The following is a 22,311-nucleotide window of genomic DNA, read 5'->3' on the forward strand; positions in this document are numbered from 1 at the left end:
GTGATATATATATATATATATATATATATATATATATATATATATATATATATATATATATATATATATATATATATAAATATATATATATATATATATATATATATATATATATATATATATATATATATATATATATATATATATATATAAAGAATTAAAAGTGTAAATGTGAGGGAGGTCGGAAGTTCCTGTGACGATTGCCGAGAGGAAAAACCAATGAGCGGGAGGCGGGAGGTGGGTAATGCATGGGGGAGATTGTCCTCAAACTGCTTTTTCCCAGAAATCATTTACCAAAGGAAGATTTCCAATGCATAAAACAATGAAGTGTCACATCCACATTTGTTAAAGTCAGTACCGGAGAGAAATCATACACTTTGAATAAAATATATATATATATATATATATATATATATATATATATATATATATATATATATATATATATATTTACTGTCGAGTGACGGTGTCTGTTGTCCTTCAAGAGAGCTAGACAAGCTGTAACCTTGCCTCACGAACCTGTGGGAAATCCAAGAAATAAGAGATTAGAACTGCAGTCGCTGTAGGTGTAGCTGATGTTTTCATCCGTAATTTGGCTTTAGGTATTAATTGGATGTATTCTTCAGTGTTTTGTAAATAAGAATTACAATACGTCCGGTACCTATTTTCATTATTTGTGTTATTTCTTCCACTAAATCAGGCAACAGGATCGAGGGATATGTGTATAAGTTAGTTATATCTGTAGAAGTCCATTAAATATAGAAGTACTTAATAGGGCATTACTGGAGGCCGCCATGGAGTTAATAGGCTACGATTATCTTGGCTTTTATTGAGGCTCCGTCTTCAGCATCTTCCACGACATACGACAATACCCCGGCCTTTTCTTCTTATCAACCAGTTATTATACTTCCGGGTACGGAGAGGACAGGAAGCCACCATCATTATTCTTCGGAAACACAAATGGAGAGGACACGAAATGAAAAACCTGCTGCCTATTGACAGATTACAGCTATCAGATTACACCGCACAACCCAGCCTGATAAAAGACCTTTAACCAGATACGATAAGGGAAGGAGAATCATCTAAGGACGGACTGGGGGAGCGTGGGGTTCGACAACATGGCCGAGAAAGTGTGAACATATCTGGGGAGTTTAATCATGTTGAGTTGTTAAACAGCCAGCCAGACACACATAGCCCGACGACCAGACCCAAACAGGTTTGTGTAAAGGACAGGCAAGCATGTACCCGGTATTTGTTGGGTGGAGGAAGGGGTGCGTAAATTGATTTCTCAAATTGTAATAAAAATTAAACACGGTCAATTTCACGGATCTATATTGTCAAAGTTTTATCTCCATAACAACATACAATGAACATGAAGCAAGACAGGATGATCAGTTTTTTTCATAGTGAGTATTGAATAAAGGACTAACCCTTCTTGATTTCATTACGTGCATGGATGGTAAAAACTCAGTGAGCGATAAGTCACGTTCGACAATACCATCGTCAGTGGGCACACACGGGGGGGAGTTGTGGAGAACCCTCTGACCTAATGGAAGCCTATTTTACCGTTCACGTAGAGCACAACGTCAGCACTGTACGGGTCACTAAAGTTGAATAACAATAATGAAAATAATAATAATGATAATAATAAAAGAGTAAAAGATATACATATTAGTGGAGAAATATGATCATCGGTGTTTTCAACCTGAAGCATGTGTACCACTATTCTTTTCTTCTACAATATACAGCAAGTACAATGTATGTTAGAAACCTCTTATCGTAATAGGATACACAAGAACACAAATCCTTTTCTAAGGTTTTGGTACATTTTCTTTTAATAATGCAAAGGGTTCTGGTTTCCATATCTTACTCATAACAGCTAGGATGTGTAAATGAGGCCATTATTCGTTTGTTCCTGACACCGCCTTGCTAAGACAAAAGCAATTACGAATAAGAAATCAGGTCATCTAGAAAATATACATCATAGCAAAGTTATGTTTCATGGAATGATATACAGTACTTACTGATTTAAAGGGTAAAGTTACGGTATATCTCATTGACGCAAGATTATCAGTAATGAGACTGTGGCACATTTTGATGTATTCTAAGCAGAATACCTGTTTATAAATGTCTGGAGAATAATTATTAATAAAATTTACAAAGGGGAAAAATTGTCCTTGCAACAGCAAAACGAAGCTATGAATAATAACACCTGAATCACTTGTAGTTACAAATGACCCATAAAATCATGCACAAGTGAATGTAATGAATAAGTCACAACAATAAAGCTGAAAACTTAATGATGCCTTCTGTGAATTCATAGGAAAAAAATTCCAGGCCATTATGTTGCATATCATAGCTGACAAAAATACATTAGAATGCAAACTTTCATGCATTATTATCACTATATTACCACTACACTGAACACTAAAACATACCTACCAAAGGTATCACTTCTGAACTACAGTGCTGACTTCATTAATTCAATATAACTAGGAGCTGGTGTTCTACCACAACACTGCTGCAGCAGTGCTACCAATTTCTGATTAAACCTTTCATTATGTGTTGATGTCAAGTGCCCAATAAGACTTAGACAAGCAGAAAGAAGAAAACTGCTAATTAGAATGAGACCTAGCATCAGGGATGCAGAAACTATTTCCAAGCAGTGGGGAACTTTGACACTTTCTGGAAAAAATTATCTACAGAATTGCAGAGTTACTTGTTTCTCCTAATAATACAGAAGTATAATTTTACCTGAATTGGAACATCTTAGTTTATGACAAAAACTCTTCACTACAAAATAGTGAAGCCCCTCAAATATCGTTTGAAAGCAAGAGAAAAGAGGAGACTCATCATGCTCATACCTTACAATAAGCAAGAAGATGAAATGACTACAGTGTAACTGAAATGGAATAATTTGTACTGTCTAATTATGACCAATGTGTCTCTGGACATTTGTAATTGTTATAAATTACAAATGAGGAATGCCATGGCAAAAGAAGAAATACTTGGGGACATAAGACCCTTGAAAATTGTTTATTTTGACCAAATAGGTTAGGTGGCAAATCAAGACCCCACAAGGAGAGGAAATCATAAAGGCAATGATAATCATAATCTGGAATGTCAAACCTCATTTTCAGAATCCTCCAAACCATTGGGCTTGGCTTAATCAAAGGCCCTAAGATAATCTATAGATAGTTAGATCTCATTTTCATTGCCTACCAGGCTATTAGACCCTGGGATAATGTTAGGACAATTTTTTTCTCATTTTCAGGTATTCCCAAATATCTGATGCTAAGGCCTGTTCCCCCTTAATAAGACACTGTGTTTACATCTTCCACTCTTGTCAGGAGCTGTCAGACATGTCATACACACCTCTCTGCCCACTCAGTGCTGGATCAAGCCAATATAAAGGTAATAGTACAACTTGTCAAGTCTCTTCTGTTACTTTTGAATGCTAGGCTATTATTTCATGAAGTAACCAGCACAATGAAGCAAAAATATTCCCAGTACAATCTTACTTCAGTATACCTGGTACCCAATACTTTACAACAGCCCTAGACCCCTCACATCTAAACCTCACCAAAGATAACCACCAACCCCCAAGACAGAACAAAAATCTTTTCCATACTTCACAGTAGCAGTCTGTTCTCACAGATCACCCCTTCCCCCCCAACAGGCATGACAGTGACTGAGCACATACATACAATTATGACTCAACAAGCACTGCTGCATGCTTCTCCACTGATGGCATTTGCACCTTGGGTAAAGACATATCCAAATGAAGAGGTAGCAATTGTTTTACCTTCATTAAGGCAGTCTATTGCCAAAGGGATATTACCTTAAGGAATAATGAATTCGTATTAACAGTAGACATGACTGATAAGTACTCAATACAGAGTTGTTTAAGGAAGATGTTACAAGTTTGTTTGATAATGTGACTTCCCACTAGTGAAGTCTATTTTGTCTTCTGTCCAGAAGATATAGGCATGTGTTGCACCTTTTCAATGTCCATTAAAGGAAATGGGATAAAAATTGCATTTTCACCCTTGGCAATTTATTATCATAGCATGTAACAGATAAGCTGTATGTAAATCTCTACATAGTTTATACAGAGTACTTAAGTGTAGCTTGTACAGCGTAAGAAGGTGAGTGTACCATACATCATTATCCATATTATACTTTACATAATATGAAGTCTGGTCTGATACATCCTGATGTTTACAACACTTCATGGATTTGTACATCATTACACTTGAGGATTCTTAACTATGAGAGATTTTCGGAGGTCCGTGTATTTGAATTTGATTGTCCAGTCTCTGCCACTTGCTGCGTTCGAGCTTCTACATTCTCTACACTAACTTTTCTTTCCACTTTTGACAGATCATCTAGTCCTTCCTGTAAAGATTATAAAAAGATAAGAGAATTTTGTTGATATTTTTCTAATATTGTGTATGAAAAGAAAAGACTTCTGTGCCAGAAGAAAAACTGACATCAATGAATCTTTTTATTGACCATATTGGAAAAGATTAAGCTTTAACAGGGAAACAAAGATAGAGACACCTTTCAACAAATAATTCTGCACATATTTAAATGACATGCCATTACATACTAGTTTTGAAGGTCAAGCCAAAGAGGCTTATATTTCAGTTATATCAAATAATCTCTATAGAAAAATTGAAAAGGGTAATCAGTTAAATTTCTTTAATTTTAGAGAATATAAAGAATTCAAGAAATCTAGAACAAACAAAACAACAGAGAATTGTAAATTTAAACTGTTTTGATGCAAACCATATCCCTTTGAAACAAATCAACATTCCTGGAAGAGGCATATGGGCTAATCAAGCGCTCCAGTTACTTTATGGTGCTCAGTTCCTTTGACAAAGTTTCTTCACTATTTCCTTCATCTTACTCAGTTGATGGAAAAATGAGCAGAATGTGCTAAATATGCATGAACACACTTCAGATTTACTGAAAGCTGAGAAATTTGGCAAATCAAAACAGAATGGTGATGCTGCTCCAGAGTCTGATTTGTTCAGAATCTAAATATTGCCCTGATGAGAATACAGGCTAGTGCCTCTTTCATGAAAAGTTTCATTAGCTATGTTATCTTTGGAAAAATCTAAGGCTAAGATACAGGGAAGCTAAAAGGCACTCCAAATTAGAAATATTACTTCCTTTCATATGAAGGCAAGGAACCTTACAATACAATATGATTTGTTTTTCAGGTCACAGGAAACCATTCACTGACACTGACAGTAAGTTTCTACAGTATTTCAAAAGATTCCTTTTTGAATAAATGAAATTTCAAATATCTTCATACTTAAATAAGTCTGCATTAAACTTCTTCGAAAAAATAAGTGAGGTACTTCAAACAAGAGCCTTAGTCAGGGAAAATTCTCTCCTCATTTGCCTTTTCTTACATAGCCTTGATTCAAAGGACTAAACAATCTCTTTTCTATCAACCACTTTTGAAAAGGGCAGACTAGGTGACTTGGATTTTCTGAGCATCTCTGTCTTTTATGTCTGTCCACTGGAAGATCTCTTAAATGCCTGAAAACTTTATCCTTTTCTTTGTTACAATTTCTAAAATGATAACCTTTCATGTGGATACATATCTCCTTACATAAGTTGACCACATATCTCCTAACCAATGATCCTAAACCCCAGCTTTTGAGGGTGTGCTTTTTGCTTTTACAGTCAGTATGTTTTCCAGAATTGGACCAACTTTTAAAGGATGAATTTAGAAACATATTGAATGGTAGAACAGCATTAGGTAGAAGTAGTGTGTTGAAACACTAGGTAGACACATTAGGTGGAAGTAGATGGTAAGAACATTAGGCAGGAACCTCTGAGAACACAGCCCTAGAGTTGCCCTTTGCCAGTGGCCTGTTAAGGGTGAGGCAGTAAAGGTTAAGAAGCAGCACTGGAGTTCACCAGTTATGGAGACTTTTACATGGCTACGTCCTTAAGGAAGTTCCTGAAGGGTACAGGCATCACATATATGAAGTGAATGAATCTGGAATAGCAGCAAAAGAGGACTTTATGTCAAAGGGGTAATTTCATGATAACTCAGTGACTTGTATTCTGACATGAAGTTGCTCCAATCTAAATGGCAATGATGACATTTAAGCCCAGTAAAAACAGGAGTATCATACAAGAATGAATTAACTCAAGGATTACATACACACTGAATCAAAGACATCTTCATGAGACAATATGCTATTAGTTATAAAAATAACCTTAACAATGTCCAAGGTTCAAGAATTAATGATTTCAACAGCCTAAGCATCTGACCTCAAATTTTACCATTAGTTATTTCAAAGAAAAAATGTATTTCTTAATCTAAAAAGCTTACTCCTTGCATATAAGCCACCCTCTATCTTTAACCACAAGATGAGCTTTAGACACATGCAAAAAAAAAAAAAAAAAAAAAAAGAATAAAAAAAGTTGAACCTCTATGTAGTGCCCCAAAGTTGAATTACCACTTTGAAACTTGCATCAAAATTACCTCCACATTCAATATCACTAACATACTTTCTCCCCTTGAATATAACAAATATTAATGATTCACATCCTCTTTTTTTATGAAAACTGGTGACAAATGTAACAGAAAATGGACTAAAACCACCAAGTATTAAAAAAGTACAAGTTCAGACTCAAGTAGCTAACATGTGATATATATGGCAGAATCATTCAATTTCAATATTCATACTGCCCTATGTGCAAACTAAAAAGCAGAGTATAATCTTTAGTCTACCTGTAGATATGGTTTAAATTTTTTTTTAGTAATGGTGAATAAGGTGAAATGAAAATGGTGGTGGTGACTGATGGGATGTAGGTGGAAAAGGTGGCTGTAGGTGGTGATAGAGATGACTGTGATGGGTTAGTGGTGGTATAGATGACTGTGGTAAGTTAGTGGTGGTACAGACCAATCTCTGAAGAGTTAATGACACTGTATTCTACTGCAAACTGCATCTCTACTTTTGTAGTTTTTCCGGGAAAAAATGTGAAGCTTATAGCTGAGTACAGCATATCATCATGGTATTACTTAAAGCCTTCTACACTTGAAGCATCTTTTCTAATGAATGTAATAGTTATCATGTTTAACGCTACCTCGCTATCGCGGGAAATAGCGAATAGTATGAAAAAAAAAGAAAAGTAGTTAAAAGCAGATGCTAATCATTCACCAACTTCAGCTGTAGTTTCTGTTTCAGCCATCAGCTAAACTGACTGAAATTTCCTATAGCTGCATCAAGTTTTTTCCAAAGAATGTCCATGAAATCAAAAGTTACAATTGAATCTCTAACCTAACTGAGTATTTCTGTCTCATACCACTTTTTATCACTAAACTCAAATGCTACTATACCATTTGGCTGAAGGAAGCAACAACAAGGTGGTGATGGTCAGAGTTGTTTTGGTGATGCTGTGAGGAACCTGGTGGTTCCAAAACTACCATTTGCTGGCCTCCCATCACAATTTCACTTCCAACAACCTGATATCCTCCACTGGGTAAGTTCATCTGGTAAAACAAAAGAAAATCATCCATACCATGAAGTTGTGTTTAGAGATTATCTGAGTAAGTACATATGAAAAAGTGTAATTCAGTAATTCAGTACTTAGACATGCAAAAAAAAAAAAAAAAGTTGGACCTCTACTTTATGTAGTGCCCCAAAGTTGAATTACCACTTTGAAACTTGCATCAAAATTACCTCCACATTCAATATCACTCTAACATACTTTCTCCCCTTAAATCTAACAAATATTAATGATTCACATCCTCTTTTTTTATGAAAACTGGTGACAATAAAAGAAAAGTTTCATAACAGTTATCATACTACCATTAATACAAATTCACAAAAATCATCATTTTGTTTAAGTTAAAGAATAATTAATGATTCCTCCAAACCTCATTACTCCATGCAAAAAGTGCAATGTATACCTTTCCTCTAGCACCAATGACCCTATAAGTGTTGCCCAAATAAGTCATTCTTACCCTTCCAATGAAAATGTGACATATTCATATCTTCGTAAGACTACTTTTTGACTTTCTTTTTGGGGGGAGGACAAAATATCTTTAGCAAGCTTTCATGTAAAAAGCCTGATCATCTCCAACACCACATAATGAAGAACACCATACCAATCTAAACAACATAAACCTGGTCCTATTGGGTTACAAAGACAGAGCTCTATAATGCTGTCTCCACATAACTTTCCCAAAACACATTCCACTGATTGCTTTCCTTGGTTTTTCTCACTGTATTAACATTCTTACACCTTTCCCCAACAGTGTATCTTTACTTTTAAGATCATTCTCCTTACTTCTTTCTTATTTATACATATTTAGGAAATAACCACACATTCATCTTATTAGCAACACTCTTTTCCTAATCATAGTTCATCTGAGATTACTCTTTCATACAAAAAGTTACTAACAAGAGGCATCTCCAGCTCAAACTGAGGATTTCCTGAGCCATCTCCTGAGCCTTCTGTTTCTGCTGTAATTTTGCCTTCCTGGGTGATTGTCAGTGGAGCTCCACTGTGGATGACATGTCCCTCATTTGTCAGGAGACCTAGGTGTTCACTTTTTATGAAGGATGATGATTGAGATGTTGCAATCACAATATCCCGTCCTTCACTGGCTGCTAAGGATGAACGGGAAACCACTTCCAGTGTGTCACTTTTGCTGTTCTTTATCTTGGTGTCTTGAAAACTTTCGTCTCTTCTCTGCAAAATTTTTTCTGTACTACCTGAGGTGCTATATCTTGCTGACATACTTCCATAGTCAAGGGTCTTCTCCACCTGATTCTGACCAGCAATTGCTTCTACATACCTCAAGTCTCCATCTTCAGCATACCTCATGGTAATTTCTTCATCATATGAGCTATTCAAATGGTCACCTGCTATGTTTTCCACCACCTCAATTTTAACATTCTGTGTGCCTCCTGGGTCTGTGGAAGAGTTGCTGGATGGGTCATCTTGCTTTAACCGTTTAAGGCGACGCCAAATAGTTGTTTTTGATACCTGCAACCATACAGGAACATTATAAAAAATGTACACACACAATTCACTTACTCACAGATTCACATTTTAATACATGGATAATGATATCTAGCAAAACATTCAGAGCACATACAAAGTGAAGTATAATATGCTTCTTATATCTAGCCAATGCACTTAGAGAAACAAAAAACAAAGAAGGTACAGAGGAAGGCAATATAGACGGAATAAAATTTAAAGAGTTCAGTTACAGTAAGAGATTAGAGTCCATAAATTTGCCTCATTATCAAAAGGAAAAGTGTAAAAGACATGATAATTATCTTCAAGTTTCTAACCAGTTTAATAATGCTAACAGTGAACAGTTCTTCAAAAAATGCAGACTGACAGGGAACAGTTTTTCAATAAATGCATAGAATGAACAACCACAGGCCATAACAAGAAACTGCACAATATAATTTATCTATATCTCTCATCCATTACCTTTAGGGAAATCATCAAAGGGGTGGCCATGGCAGAAGTCTACATCACTGGTGAACTCCTGTGCCACCCCATGCATCAATGAGGTAGCACCAGGAAAGAGACAAAGAAAGGCAATATCTGCCCATATCCACACAAGCTATTATGTGTAATACACCGAAACTACAGCTCCCTATCTATATCCCAGGCTCCAAAGACCTTTCTACATATTTTTTCTATTATCATCTAACCCAAGAACCCTTTTATGGGGCTCCTGCATCTTCAAGACTGCACTGTATGAGGAGCAGAGGATGACAGACTCCTTCCGGGTGAGAAGGTCCTCAATGAGCTTGTAATTCTTTCTCTCTTCTAAAAGTGATACAACCTTGCTGAAGGTGAATTTTCACTCATGGTGTAACCATTTGCTGGCGCACTCCAGCAACACTAACATAAACATAAGTATTCAAAAGATATTTTTTTACATACTTAACTGCAGTTTCGTGGGTTAACAAGGTAGCACCAGGAACGGAAAAAGAAAGGCCACATCCACTTGCATCCATTCTCCAGCTGTCATGTAATGCACCGAAACCACAGCTCCCTATCCACAGCCAAACCCCAATGACTTTTACATGGTTTACTCAGAATGCTTCAAATGCCCTGGTTCAGTCCATTGGCAGCATTACATAACCATAAAACCTATGCATCTTCAAGGATGGACTCCTTTGGAATGTCAAGTTCTTTCATGATATTGTACTCATTTTTGTCCACTGATGAAATGTGCTTGACACTCAGTTCTCTGCAACAGCACTATTTCTTTTTTTGTCTAAACCATCCCATAACCAACCATTAACACCCAAGCTGAAAAAAACAACCTATACCTCCTTCACACTTCAGCATTCTACACTCACAGATCCTAATTTCCTAAATATGCATCGCAAAAGATACATGCTACAATGACTCAAAAAGTACTATGGACCCATCACCCCAACCAGCTTTAAACGTCACACCCATCCAAAACTACACTTTTCAGATATAAATAAGTTACTCTTTCTCATCTACATGGTGGACATCATCCATCTTCCTAACCCTACAAATGCCATCTCAACATATCACACGATCCCTTACACATTTTGAGGCAACTGTTGCACCAAACTTTTACTTCTCAACTGTCCTATGCTCACCCAATAGAGGATCAAATAAATCACCACACTTTTACCTGTGGTGATGCCTTTGGATGTGGCCAGTTTCTGAGTGCTATGTGAGTGCCACAGAGGGTGCTTTTGGGGTAGGAAGATAAAAGTATAAAAGGTTGAAAAAAAAATGAATGTTAAACCATGGCAGAACTGTCCACTGTTATCCCTGATAATAGTAAGGCAGTAGCTTAGTAATGGGTTATGGCAAGGGCAACATACTCCACTTGCCTGAAGTTTACTATGAATGAGCAGAACCAATCCTGTGATTTCTAAACCTGATGTAAAAAATAAAACATGCATTAGCAAAATCATGCACTGTGGGAAGTAATGTGTACAGTATCAGTTAATACTCAATATGTAGTCATCATATTTCTCTGACTCTAAAAGTGAGCATTTTTAATAATAACCGTACCAGAGAATTCTGAAGATGAAGTAAATTTCAATCCTCTTGAATATATCCATTTGGATTTCTTTTCTTTTGTTTTTTCTCTCATATCTGATTGCCATTTCCTGCATTAGCAGGGTAGTTCCAAGGAAATACAAAGAAAGGCCATATCCATTCTCAAGTTGCCATCTATAATGCACTGATTTTACAGCTCCATATCCACATCCAGGCTCCACAGACCTTACCATAGTATATCCTGGACATTTCACCTTTCCTGGTTCAGTCCACTGATAGTAAATCTACTGCTATATACAACATAGGTCCCATTCACTCTATCCTGTGCATGCTTTTCACCCTCCTGCATGTTCAGGCCCTGATCGCTCAAAATGTTTTTCACTCCATCCTTCCATCTCCAATTTGGTCACATTCTGCTTGTTCCCTACACTTCTGACACATATATCCTTTTGACAACTTTTCCTCACTCATTCTCTCCATATATCCAGACAATTTTAGCAAAATTTCAATATTACCACAAATCTCTTACCCTTTCATAACTTAATCAAGCCACCTCACAACACATATCCTCAAAGATTTAATTTCCAACACATCCACTTTCCTCCGCACAACCCCACCCATAGCCCATGCCTCACATCCATATAACATTGTTGGGACTACTATTCCTTCAAACATATCCATTTCTGCTCTCCCAAATTATGTTCTCTCTTTCCGCACACTCCCCAGTGCTCCCAGAACCTTTAGTGTGTATATGAATTCTATGGTATATTTTCTTATCACTAACTAAGGTTTAACTGATATTGTATGTATGCAAAACATTTGCTTACGTCTGGGCCAGGTAATTCAAGTAACCCATCCAAGGGCCAAGCCCATGACCTCATGATCTATATGGAGCTGAGTTGTTCCCCCAGCATTGCCCAAAAGGCAAACCATATACCATGCTTGTGATTTGTATGAAGTTATCACTTTTTCACACTTCCTGGATAATATTCTTGCATTATGGTACACCCATGCAGAAATCAAAAGGAAGATTGATATTGAAAATGAAACTTTGAAGTCACTAAATGACCTAAAGTGGCTAGTCTACTATCTCACTTGGACATTATATAATGTATCAGATGTACAATTAACCATTAAATGACCAAGCCTTGAAAATTTGGGGTCCTCGTGATTGAGATTTATCAAAAATTACTTTAGTTGTCATTTATTAGGAAAAATCAAGAAAAGTTAAGAGAAAAAAATTGGTAAATTTACCATATCTGTTGGTGTACAGACATTTAAATCAGTCAACCATATCCAGATAACATCTTCTCCCATGGTGGTATATGGTTATCTAACGCTCTAAGGTTCCTTCCCAGTGCTAATTGTATTTGCTTGAGACTTAAGGCATCTCTACATACCATAAAAGTGCACCTTTCAGTTTAAATCACTGTGAGAGAAGGCATCCTATTTCCACATGGGTCACATGCATAACACTACTAAGTTATTTGGATAATTGACATTCTAAGATTTTTTTTCTAGTGCTAATTTTTGTTGCTTGTAACATGAGTTGCATCTACATGCTGATAGTGTGTTTTCCAATTCAAATGAAGGCAGGATGAGGCAGTCCATATAAATATGGATAATGTATGGATGTGGTCTTTTGAGGGTTAAGGAGAGTGAAGAGAAAATCAAAAATATTTTGGCTCAACTACATTAATTAAGTAGTAAGATCACAAGATCGAAACATACTTTCTTTGATAAAAAAGATAAAATGTTGGTAATATGGGTGATAGATTAAAATCAGAAAAAAATTTCTTTTATCTTGTGTGTGATCCATGCAAGGGCTCCATATGTAAACTCTACAAAGTAGATAAGTTTGCATTCTTCCAGGTGGATGTGAAAAGAGGAGCTTTGGTTGGCATTGGGAAAGCATCCCTCTTTTTCCCCTAAACAGAATTACATTCACTTTGCACAGATTCACTATACATATATTTTCCCCAGAATGTAAACCCATGCAAAGTGGGAGAAAGGTGCAACTAAATTTGTTGGATGCATTTAAAGTGACAATGACATCATTTGTCCTTGTTTTCCTAAATTAAACAGCTTTGATATACTCAAAGATCTTCATGATGGGTTAGCTCAAAAAGACCAACATACTGTATAGTTAAACTATATAGATTATGAAATATATCTCAAAACTGGTATAATACCAATGATATTGTCAAAGTAAAGGTACCTTGTATTTCTCAGATGCCTGACCCTGTGACATTCCCTCCTCTTTACAAGCTGCTACAGCCTGCTGCAATGACACTTCAGAAGGGCGCCTTGGTCGCATAAGTCTGTTGATACATGATGCTGGCATCTTTCCCTCACGCACTAATTGTTCTTTCAAACGAAATAAAGTCGTTTTTGGGATCTAGAAAAAATATATCTCATATGAGTATTATCTTCATGAAATCATTCCCAAGTTATGGCTTCTTGGAGGACATTATTCTAGGAAGTCCAAAGACAAGACAAGCAAAGACTAAGGATGGGGAAAGAGAGTGCATGGGCTAAAGAGGTCTGACCATGGCAGAATTTGCATAAAATATACAAAGATCATGTTATGTGGAAGAGGTTCAACACATGCCACCTTCAGTTACAGCAAGAGCAGATATATGAGAAGTCTCATAAAACTTCTTTTTAATTTTGGCAGCTCCAGTCACAGATGAAAGTCTATATCATGGCTAAGCCTCAACTGAAATATAAAAAGGGTTAAAGGGGGAAAAAAGGAGAAAAACATTTTAAGAATATTGATAGAAGTAGAAAATATGCCTTTTAAGAAAAAAAAAGAGAAAAAGATATCACAATGGCCCACCCCTGAGTTGCCAACTACCAAACAGTAATCATGTAGCATTAGTGTGCCAAATATTACATGGTCTAGCTAATGGCAAGAATATATAAGCAAACAACTCTTGAGAGCAGAAGCCAAAGTAATATCTATGAAGGAGCAGAAGAGAACCAAAAGTGCAGCATAGGGTAAGTGGGTCAAGTTACATGGTTGGCCTAAGAGGGTTGATAACTTGAACTGTTTTGAATTTGACTCTGTCTAGCAAGTGTGTAAAGCAAGAGCTTTTCCAGATATGATAGCAGTACTCCATGGAAAGACAGGTAAAGCAAAATATGTTTGATGTATCAGGATACCAATCACATCAACTATGTCAAGTGATGGTAGCATACATCCACGAAAAGAGATGAGAAAGTTATGAGGAATTTTAAAAAGAGAGGTGGACGGAGGTTGTATTTTTGAGGCATTAAACTTAACAACCAGGTTTCATCTACTCAACTGGAATATCCCATCCTAGTGTGAGTTTACTAGGAAGTTGTATTAAGACAAGACTTGGATCCAGAGAGAGGGTGTGGAAAAAAAAAAGGAAATGACTGATTTTGTTTTGGAGTTTTCTTTTACCCTGTCCAAACAATGACAGAAAGAGTAAAGAAAGAAAAAGACACTTACCTTTGTTTCCCTGACAATCTGTGAGAGTGAGCATCCTTCCAGAAGCATATGTCGAGCTTGGCTTATGTCATCCTGAGAATAATTGTAACAACGACGAGTCTCCTCACGAAGAACACCTTCCCGCTGACACCTGCGCCATAACACTGATTTAGGTATGTTGTACTCCCTTGCAACCTTCATGTAGCTTGATCCAGCTGGAAGAGTTGTAATGGACATATTAATTTCTCTATTGTGCAAAGTAATTTCTACTCCACCTCTCTCTCTCTCTTTCACACACACACACACACACACACACACACACACACACACACACACACACACACACACACACACAATCTTGTTGTAAGAACTCATAAATAGGTAAGTACAGTCTCTTCCCCACTTTTTGTATGCACTTTATATTTCATATAATAAAGCCTAAACATTCCACACACTCGACACTTCCCATTCTACAATATAATTTTTCTCTTTCCACTACCTCTCTCTCATCCTAGTTTATTTCATGATGAAGTTCAATCACAATCAAATAAAAATTAATCAGTATCTTCCAAGCAGCAACAGGAGCATGGCCTTCTATATATCTATCTAAGTAAAGGGTATCACAAGGAGCTTAAGATGGTCAAGTCACCGGTATATCTATCTCTATCCCAAAGTATGAGTAATGTGCATATGACATACATCTCTACACATATGAACATAAAGATATCAATGTAATCATTACACAGTTTTCTCTTGTCTCTTTTACCATCATCTATTGCCTAAAGTCATAGTCTCTACTCATTGCCCTTGCACTAACAACATTCATCCAATAAATCTACTTTTGGAGAATCAACTAAGTTTGTTTACCTACATCTTTTCCATTCTGTTACAATAAATTATCTCATGCACTTTTTACAAATGTGCCACGAACTATACAAGTGAATTTCACACAATGAATTCACCCTAGTTTTAAAATCAAGTGCTTAATTTGTCTACATGATGCAACATGTGTTTTCAGAGGCTCATAAATACCTTTAACAGCTTGTTTTGCTGCTTCCAGAGTTTCACTGTCATAATCCAAATTTCTTTGCTGAACAGATATACCTGCCATCCGTGCATTTACTGAAAGTGTAGAGTGAGGTACACCCCATTTCTCAGCAATCTCTCGTAGTGTACCCATGCCTGATCGTACATCTTCTATTGCTCTCTGGAGATCTTCTGGTCTGAAGTTGATGTAGAAATTCTCTTTTAGGAAATCTGTAGTTTGATGTTTGATTTTAAAGTATGTGGTAATCAAAGTAGTGACAAAGGAATCATAAGAACCAAAGCCTTAAGGGAGGAAACTTTAAAGAGCAGAATATCTTCTTTGTGAACAAACTGGGACAAGGAATTCCACTGAGTATGGAACAATGTTACATGAAGTTCTATGAAGTCAACACTGAGGGAGTTAGCAGATGGGTGACAGTTGTAAAAAATGAAGAGAAGGATTAAAACAGAAAATCAACAGGTGTCAAAAAGCCTGCTTAAAAAAAAGGAATGGAAAAATGTACGAAATTACTATGGTACTACAATGAATGCGGAGGGAAAAAGAAAAAATGAGAAAAATGCTGATGACAAGGCAAGTTACAACATTAACCCTTCTGGTACTATTAACATCAATTTCCAGTTACAAACGTAATTTCCTGCCACAAGCTGAATTTTGCACTTATTGTTGGCTCTGTTGGCTGGATACAGATGGCACCAAGATAAAGATTAAGTAACTGGAGCTACCTGGAGGCCTCAGTAACCTGCTAATGACCAAGGAGGGTGATTACTGTATGTGCCTTTTCTTTTCACTGTATCTGTTGTGCCTAACCCCATCCATAGCACCCATCACCTTACTTATGACTAGCCAATCTAATGTATATCTCCTAAACTACAAATACTTAATTCTTACTCTTATGATTCTGATAATTTCTCAGCACCTAAGCATATACATGAAAAAAATCATATATAAAAAGAGAGTTTATGTAACTTGCATTCATAGGATTAGCCAATCTTGTTAACATTACATATGTCCTAAAGTAAAAACAGTCATGCCTTCGCTCTTACGAAACTAAGTATTTATATTTTCTGTGCAACTTTTTATGAACTGGAAAACAAACATTGCTATTTATGCACATCGGTAGGCTAAAATCATCAAATCATACTAAAATGGTTAAATCATACCATAAATTCATCCTTGCAAGACTTATTCTTTAAGAAATCATCCCACTAGCATCTCAACATGGGTCTACCTATGCACTCTACAAACATTAAATTTCTCCACACTTTATCAATTCATACTTTATTGCTTCAATAAAAAAAATATATGTATGTAAGGCACTAAAGTTCTGTTCCTTGCCATATGGCAACATACAAAAATAATAAAAACCAAAATGCAAAACAATGATACAAGTGGCTGGCAATTTTTCTGATTAACTGCTCAGCCTATATCGAGAAGAGCAACATCCTGTCCACCACAAAGCAGTTCCCATATGGAGTCCCCTAAGGATCTGTTCCTTCCCCTATTCTCTTCAACCTCCTCCATAACATTCTGCTTACATACCTAAAGTCTATCTCTAATATGCAGACAACTCAACTATAGCTTCATGACATCCTAAAATCTCACAGGCAACAAAACTACCTAAAAAAATATGTCCAAAAAAAACCATCTCGCACAAAGCTCTATGACAGCATCCCACATACATAAATCACTGCTCTTGACACATCAGACAAACAAAACTCAAACATATGCCTGAACATGAACTCTTAACCATTCTTAGCATCACACATGACTCATATGACATTCAAAAAGGACACAAATAATGGTAATGTTAAGGTCACAAGCATAATCAGTACAGTAAAAGTACTGCCATAAATAAACATTCAAGACAGTGCAACACTCTGTACTCTAAAAAAGATCTTTTAACCACATAAAATATGACAAGTGAATAAGGTAAGACAGTCTTATCTCTTATTCAATTAGACAGCCAGATGAAATTCCTTCATGACAGAAAAACTGATAATATACCTCCCTGGTTGGTGGCTGCCTGCCAAATACTATCGAACAACAACTACTACCCACCTTTTCACTGCATAAGCCATAATTTCTACTGTACACTGTACAGTTCACTCAGTGCAAGGGATATTCTTAAATATTCAAAAATATATCTCACTGAGGGTGGATGTGTTGGATATGAAATATTTGAGGACAATGTGTGGTGTGAGGTGGTTTGATTTAGTAAGTAAGGAAATGGTAAGAGAGGTGTGAGGTAATAAAAAAGATTGTGGTTTAGAACAGTAGAAGAGGGTTGCTAAAATAGTTTGGACATATGAAGAAAATGAGAGAGGATAGGTTGACAAAGAGGATATATGTATAAGAAGTGGAGGGAACAAGGTGAAATTGGAAATAAAACGATGGAGTCAAAAAGAATTAGAGCAATTGAGGCCTGAAAATGCAGGAGGGAGAAAGGAGTGCACAGATTAAATTGAAATGATGTGGTATGCAAGGTTAACATGCTTTCAATGGAATGAACCAAGGTATGTGAAGCATCCAGGGTAAATCATGGAAACGTTTGTGGGGTCTGGTTGTAGATAGGGATGTTTAGATTTGCTGCATTACATATGACAGCTTGATAATGGATGTCAGCAGATGTGGCCTTTCTTCATGTGTTTCTGTCACTGCTTCACTAAGGCAGGAAAAAGTGATCAAGTATATGAAAAAAAAAATTATGATTGATTAGTAACTAGAAATATTTTTCTATACAAATGGTAAACAATGCAAACTTGATAAAATATTGTTTATGCTTTGCTAAACAATCTATAACTTATGCTGCTTTGCTGCCAAGCATACGTGTTACTGCAGGAGTACTGACAAGAATACATAGTGAGGTCTGTAGAATTTTTGAAAGAATTTCCATCCCAGAAATTTTTACTACTAAGAGTTTAAACCATAATCACCTCTCATCTCATAAAGGTCTCATAGCTTCGTATATTATTATATAATGAAAAGGCACAAATCTCATATAGACTTCCTTGACATCACTCTTACTGACCAGTATACAGAAAAATCTAAGGTTAAATCTAAGGTTTAACGTCCAGTAGTAGTACCTGTCTCCCAAGGCTGTGCTACTTCCAGCAGCAGGGAAAAGTGAACTTCTTTGATGTGAATAGTTCTTTAATGAACCTTGTGCACACAGAATCTGGTACCAAACGAACACTTACATACATATATGAATAGGTGAGGTTTACAGCTTTGTTATGTTAGCTTTCAAAAGGGCAGATGACTCAGTGCAAAAGGTGCTTAGAGTGATCCAAAATTTCGGTATGTAGCTTATACTTCACAATATGCTTACCCATATCTTGCAAGTTTGTATATTATTTTTCTTCTCTTCTTAGATGGAGAACATTCTTGGCCTTCCTAAAGGATGAAAGAGAAGTTCTTTATTAATCTAAAAATATACCAAAACCAAATGATGGGTCCATTATATTAAAATGTTAACATGGTAGTCGAAGCATAACTTTCAATATATCACCACACAATCATCAATATCTGTGTTTTTCTAACATTCATATTTCTCGATCCCATCAACACAATGTTCCCATGAATGCATTAAGCTATAATGTTAAGAAAAAATTGGACCTCTGTAGAATAGCAGTAAGCATTCTTCAAATCTGGTTGCAGCAACCAGTCCTCAGTTACTTCCCTAGGGACTGGTCGATAAGATGGGTACCTGCTTTAGGCTTGAGTGTGTGTGTGCACATATATGTGCAACTGTGTGTGTGTGTGTGCACATATATGTGCAACTGTGTGTGTGTGTGTGCGTGTGAGTATGCTTGTCATTTCCAACATGAACAAGATAGCATAAAGAACAGATGACTGAGCCACAGAGGGAAAATTGCACACTTGGCTCCTTCCTCTGTTCCTAAGCTGGGTCTTTCTGCATCTGTTTCCTCACTAATGCAGGAAATGGCAATCAAGTATAACAGAAATAGAAATATAGATAATAATGATAATAATAATAATAATGATAATAATAATAATAATAATAATAATAATAATAATAATAATAATAATAATAATAATAACAAAAAGACTGTGGTTGAGAGAGAGCAGAAGAGGAAGTGCTGAAATGGTTTGAACACATGAAGAGAATGAGTTAGGAAAGGCTGACAAAGAGGATATATATGTCACAGGTGGAGGGAACAAGGAGAAGTGGAAGACCAAATTGGAGGTGGAAGGATGGAGTGAAAAAGATTTTGAGTGATCGGAGCCTGAACATACAGAAGGGTGAGAGGAATGCATAGAATAGAGTGAAATAGTATGATGTGGTATAGCGGGGTCGATGTGCTGTCAATGAGCAGAACCAGGGCATATGAAACATCTGGGGTAAACCATGGAAAGGTCTGTGGGGCCTGGATGTGCATAGGGAGTGGTGGTTTCAGTGCATTACACATGACAGCTAGAGACTGAATGTGAACCAATGTGGCCTTTGTTGTCTGTTTCCCTGGTGCTACCTTGCTGAAGCAGGGGGTAGCAATGCTTCCTGTGGGGCAGGGTGGCATCAGGAATGGATGATATGTAAATGAATACCTAAACTGAATTAAGTAGCCTTTATCACTAAAGTAAGATAGCATACCTGCAAGCATACAGTATCATCAGCTGAAGTGTGGTCCTCAGTTCCTCCATCACTGTGAATGTAGTCGCGACTAAATAACACTTCACCCATAGTTCCATCTTCATTCAGCTGGATCATGGTAAAAGATTTAAAACATGATTTGTAAAAGCTTTTCAGGAAGCAGTCAAGAATCATGAGAGGGCACTAATACAAATGAGGAAATAATATAACAATATAATGAGAATAAACACTTTAAACACAACAGGACTCATTTCTTCTAATTAAAACTGTGCGTTATGGAACATAACATTCTAATTATCATACAACTAGAGTGGAGTTAAAATATACATCCAAGAGATATCACATCCAAACTCATCAAGATACTTCTGGACTCGACTCATTCATTTCTAATCATCCTACTGTCATTCTTTTCCTTTGAAAAAAGATGTCCCTTGAATTTCCTACTCTCTCCTCGTACATGCAATGTATGTAATTACAGCTGAATTATAAAAACCAAGTGCTCACTTTGACTATATGGGTAGGAGTAAGATCATCTACAGTGGAGAGCTGAATGTCCTCTGGCTGAATGAGAACATGGTCAGTGCTGCTCTCCACCTCACTGGTTTTCACTTCCACACCTAAAAAAAGAAATAACATAATTAATCACAATAATACTTATGATGAAATAAAGCTTATTATATTGAACAGGAACTGGGGGTTTAAAAAATGCTTTTCATCCATCTATATCGGATATGTTGTCTACCATGTAAATGATATTTTGTGTAGCATATCCTTCAAACACAGAAGTCAAAGTACTTACATTCACTTTCCTCCAGTACCTGCTTTGCTCTTTGACATACTCTGAATATTCTTTTTCCTTTCATACATTTTTGCTATTTCCTGTGTGAGTGAGGTAGCATCAGGAACAAATGAATAAGCCTTGGAGGAAATAAGTCCTCACTTATCTCCTTTCTCTGCTCCTACTTTAGGAAAGGAATAAAGGGGAGGATTTCTAGCTCCATCTCCCACCTCTCTTAGTTGCCTTCTATGACATACAAGGAATATGTGGCCAGTATTCTTTCTCCCCTAAACCCATTTTCTATTGTATACAGTGAACCCTTGATTTAACAGTCCCCAATATAATGGATTTTAGATTTAACAAACAAATGATAATACAGTACATTAATTAATTATAATTCAAAAATAAAAAACATTCAAAATCTCAGACAACGCATCATGTGCATTTCATATCACACTTGTTTCTGGTTGCATGGGGTAGACTTGCTTTGTTTCTGTCTCAGTCTACCTCAAGCTATCATGCTGTCAGGTTCTATACAGGGTGTTTCTGTTATTTCAGAATTGTGACTTTAATAATTTTTCAATCCTTACAATTCAAAATGGCATTAAGGAATTGTAAGAGTTGCAATGAAAGCAGGTAGTCCATCCTCACTTTATTACAAAGAAGTACTCTTTCACAGGAGAGGGGTGGCATCACCTCTATCTCAGTCTGACTCCTGCCTCCAACTACCCAGCGAGTAAGTGACCCAAGCATTTCCATGCTGCCGGGTGCCTGTCGCCCAACTCTCGTACCACACACTAAACAGGGCCTACACTCCTTCACAAGATTTTGGTAACTAAATGTTACATTTTGCGACAACAAAATTGAAAAGAAAACTAAAAACAAGAAAAAAAGAGAATGAAATTAAAATTCAACGAGGTATAAGGCAAATACACACAAACCACTGCTCAGCAACAATACACTTCCTTTATATGCAAGGAGAACAAAAATGACAAAACAAATTAGTGTGTTCACTTTACAGGAGCCACCACAAGCATAATCATGCAAGGGTGCGGGGCGGTGTCCTGCACAGTGTGGACACTGCTGCCTGAGGCTGGGTGTCGCCACAACCAGGGGTGAAGCCACTGTTCATGGGTACTCCCCTTGACCCACGGGTGTCGTGGGGATCAGTGAAACCTGAGGGCATACGTGATGTCAATTTTGCAAAGAAAAGCAACCACTTGCCATCCAGCTTCACTGTCTATGTAGCTTCACTTCCACTACCAAACCCAGCTTGTCCCACACCTTTAAAGCTACATCCTGCACACAGACAGGGGAGCCCATGGACAGCTGGGGCAGCATAGTGTCATCACCTGCTGTGATGCCCT

The 22,311-nt window shown here is 36.8% G+C and overlaps 1 protein-coding gene and 1 long non-coding RNA gene across 2 annotated transcripts in view; one reads left to right on the forward strand and one right to left on the reverse strand.

Moving 5' to 3' along the window:
• Positions 1-1,089: 1,089 nt before the first annotated feature.
• LOC139751302 (uncharacterized) lies at positions 1,090-3,816 on the forward strand. The gene is made up of 3 exons (XR_011713324.1): positions 1,090-1,216; positions 3,351-3,414; positions 3,680-3,816. It is a non-coding gene; the product is annotated as an uncharacterized lncRNA (long non-coding RNA).
• A 224-nt stretch (positions 3,817-4,040) lies between these two features.
• LOC139751300 (uncharacterized) overlaps positions 4,041-22,311 on the reverse strand; it is a 39,221-nt gene continuing 20,950 nt past the window's right edge. The window contains exons 7-15 of the mRNA XM_071666636.1: positions 20,671-20,783; positions 20,167-20,274; positions 18,883-18,947; positions 15,539-15,729; positions 14,528-14,721; positions 13,268-13,447; positions 8,437-9,024; positions 7,370-7,522; positions 4,041-4,398 (exon numbers count right to left, since the gene is read on the reverse strand). Coding sequence (XP_071522737.1) covers positions 4,270-4,398; positions 7,370-7,522; positions 8,437-9,024; positions 13,268-13,447; positions 14,528-14,721; positions 15,539-15,729; positions 18,883-18,947; positions 20,167-20,274; positions 20,671-20,783 — 1,721 coding nt within the window. The 3' untranslated portion in view covers positions 4,041-4,269. The remainder of the gene's footprint in view (positions 4,399-7,369; positions 7,523-8,436; positions 9,025-13,267; positions 13,448-14,527; positions 14,722-15,538; positions 15,730-18,882; positions 18,948-20,166; positions 20,275-20,670; positions 20,784-22,311) is intronic.

Source organism: Panulirus ornatus, chromosome 11 (assembly GCF_036320965.1).
Source record: "Panulirus ornatus isolate Po-2019 chromosome 11, ASM3632096v1, whole genome shotgun sequence".
NCBI lineage: Eukaryota > Metazoa > Arthropoda > Malacostraca > Decapoda > Palinuridae > Panulirus > Panulirus ornatus.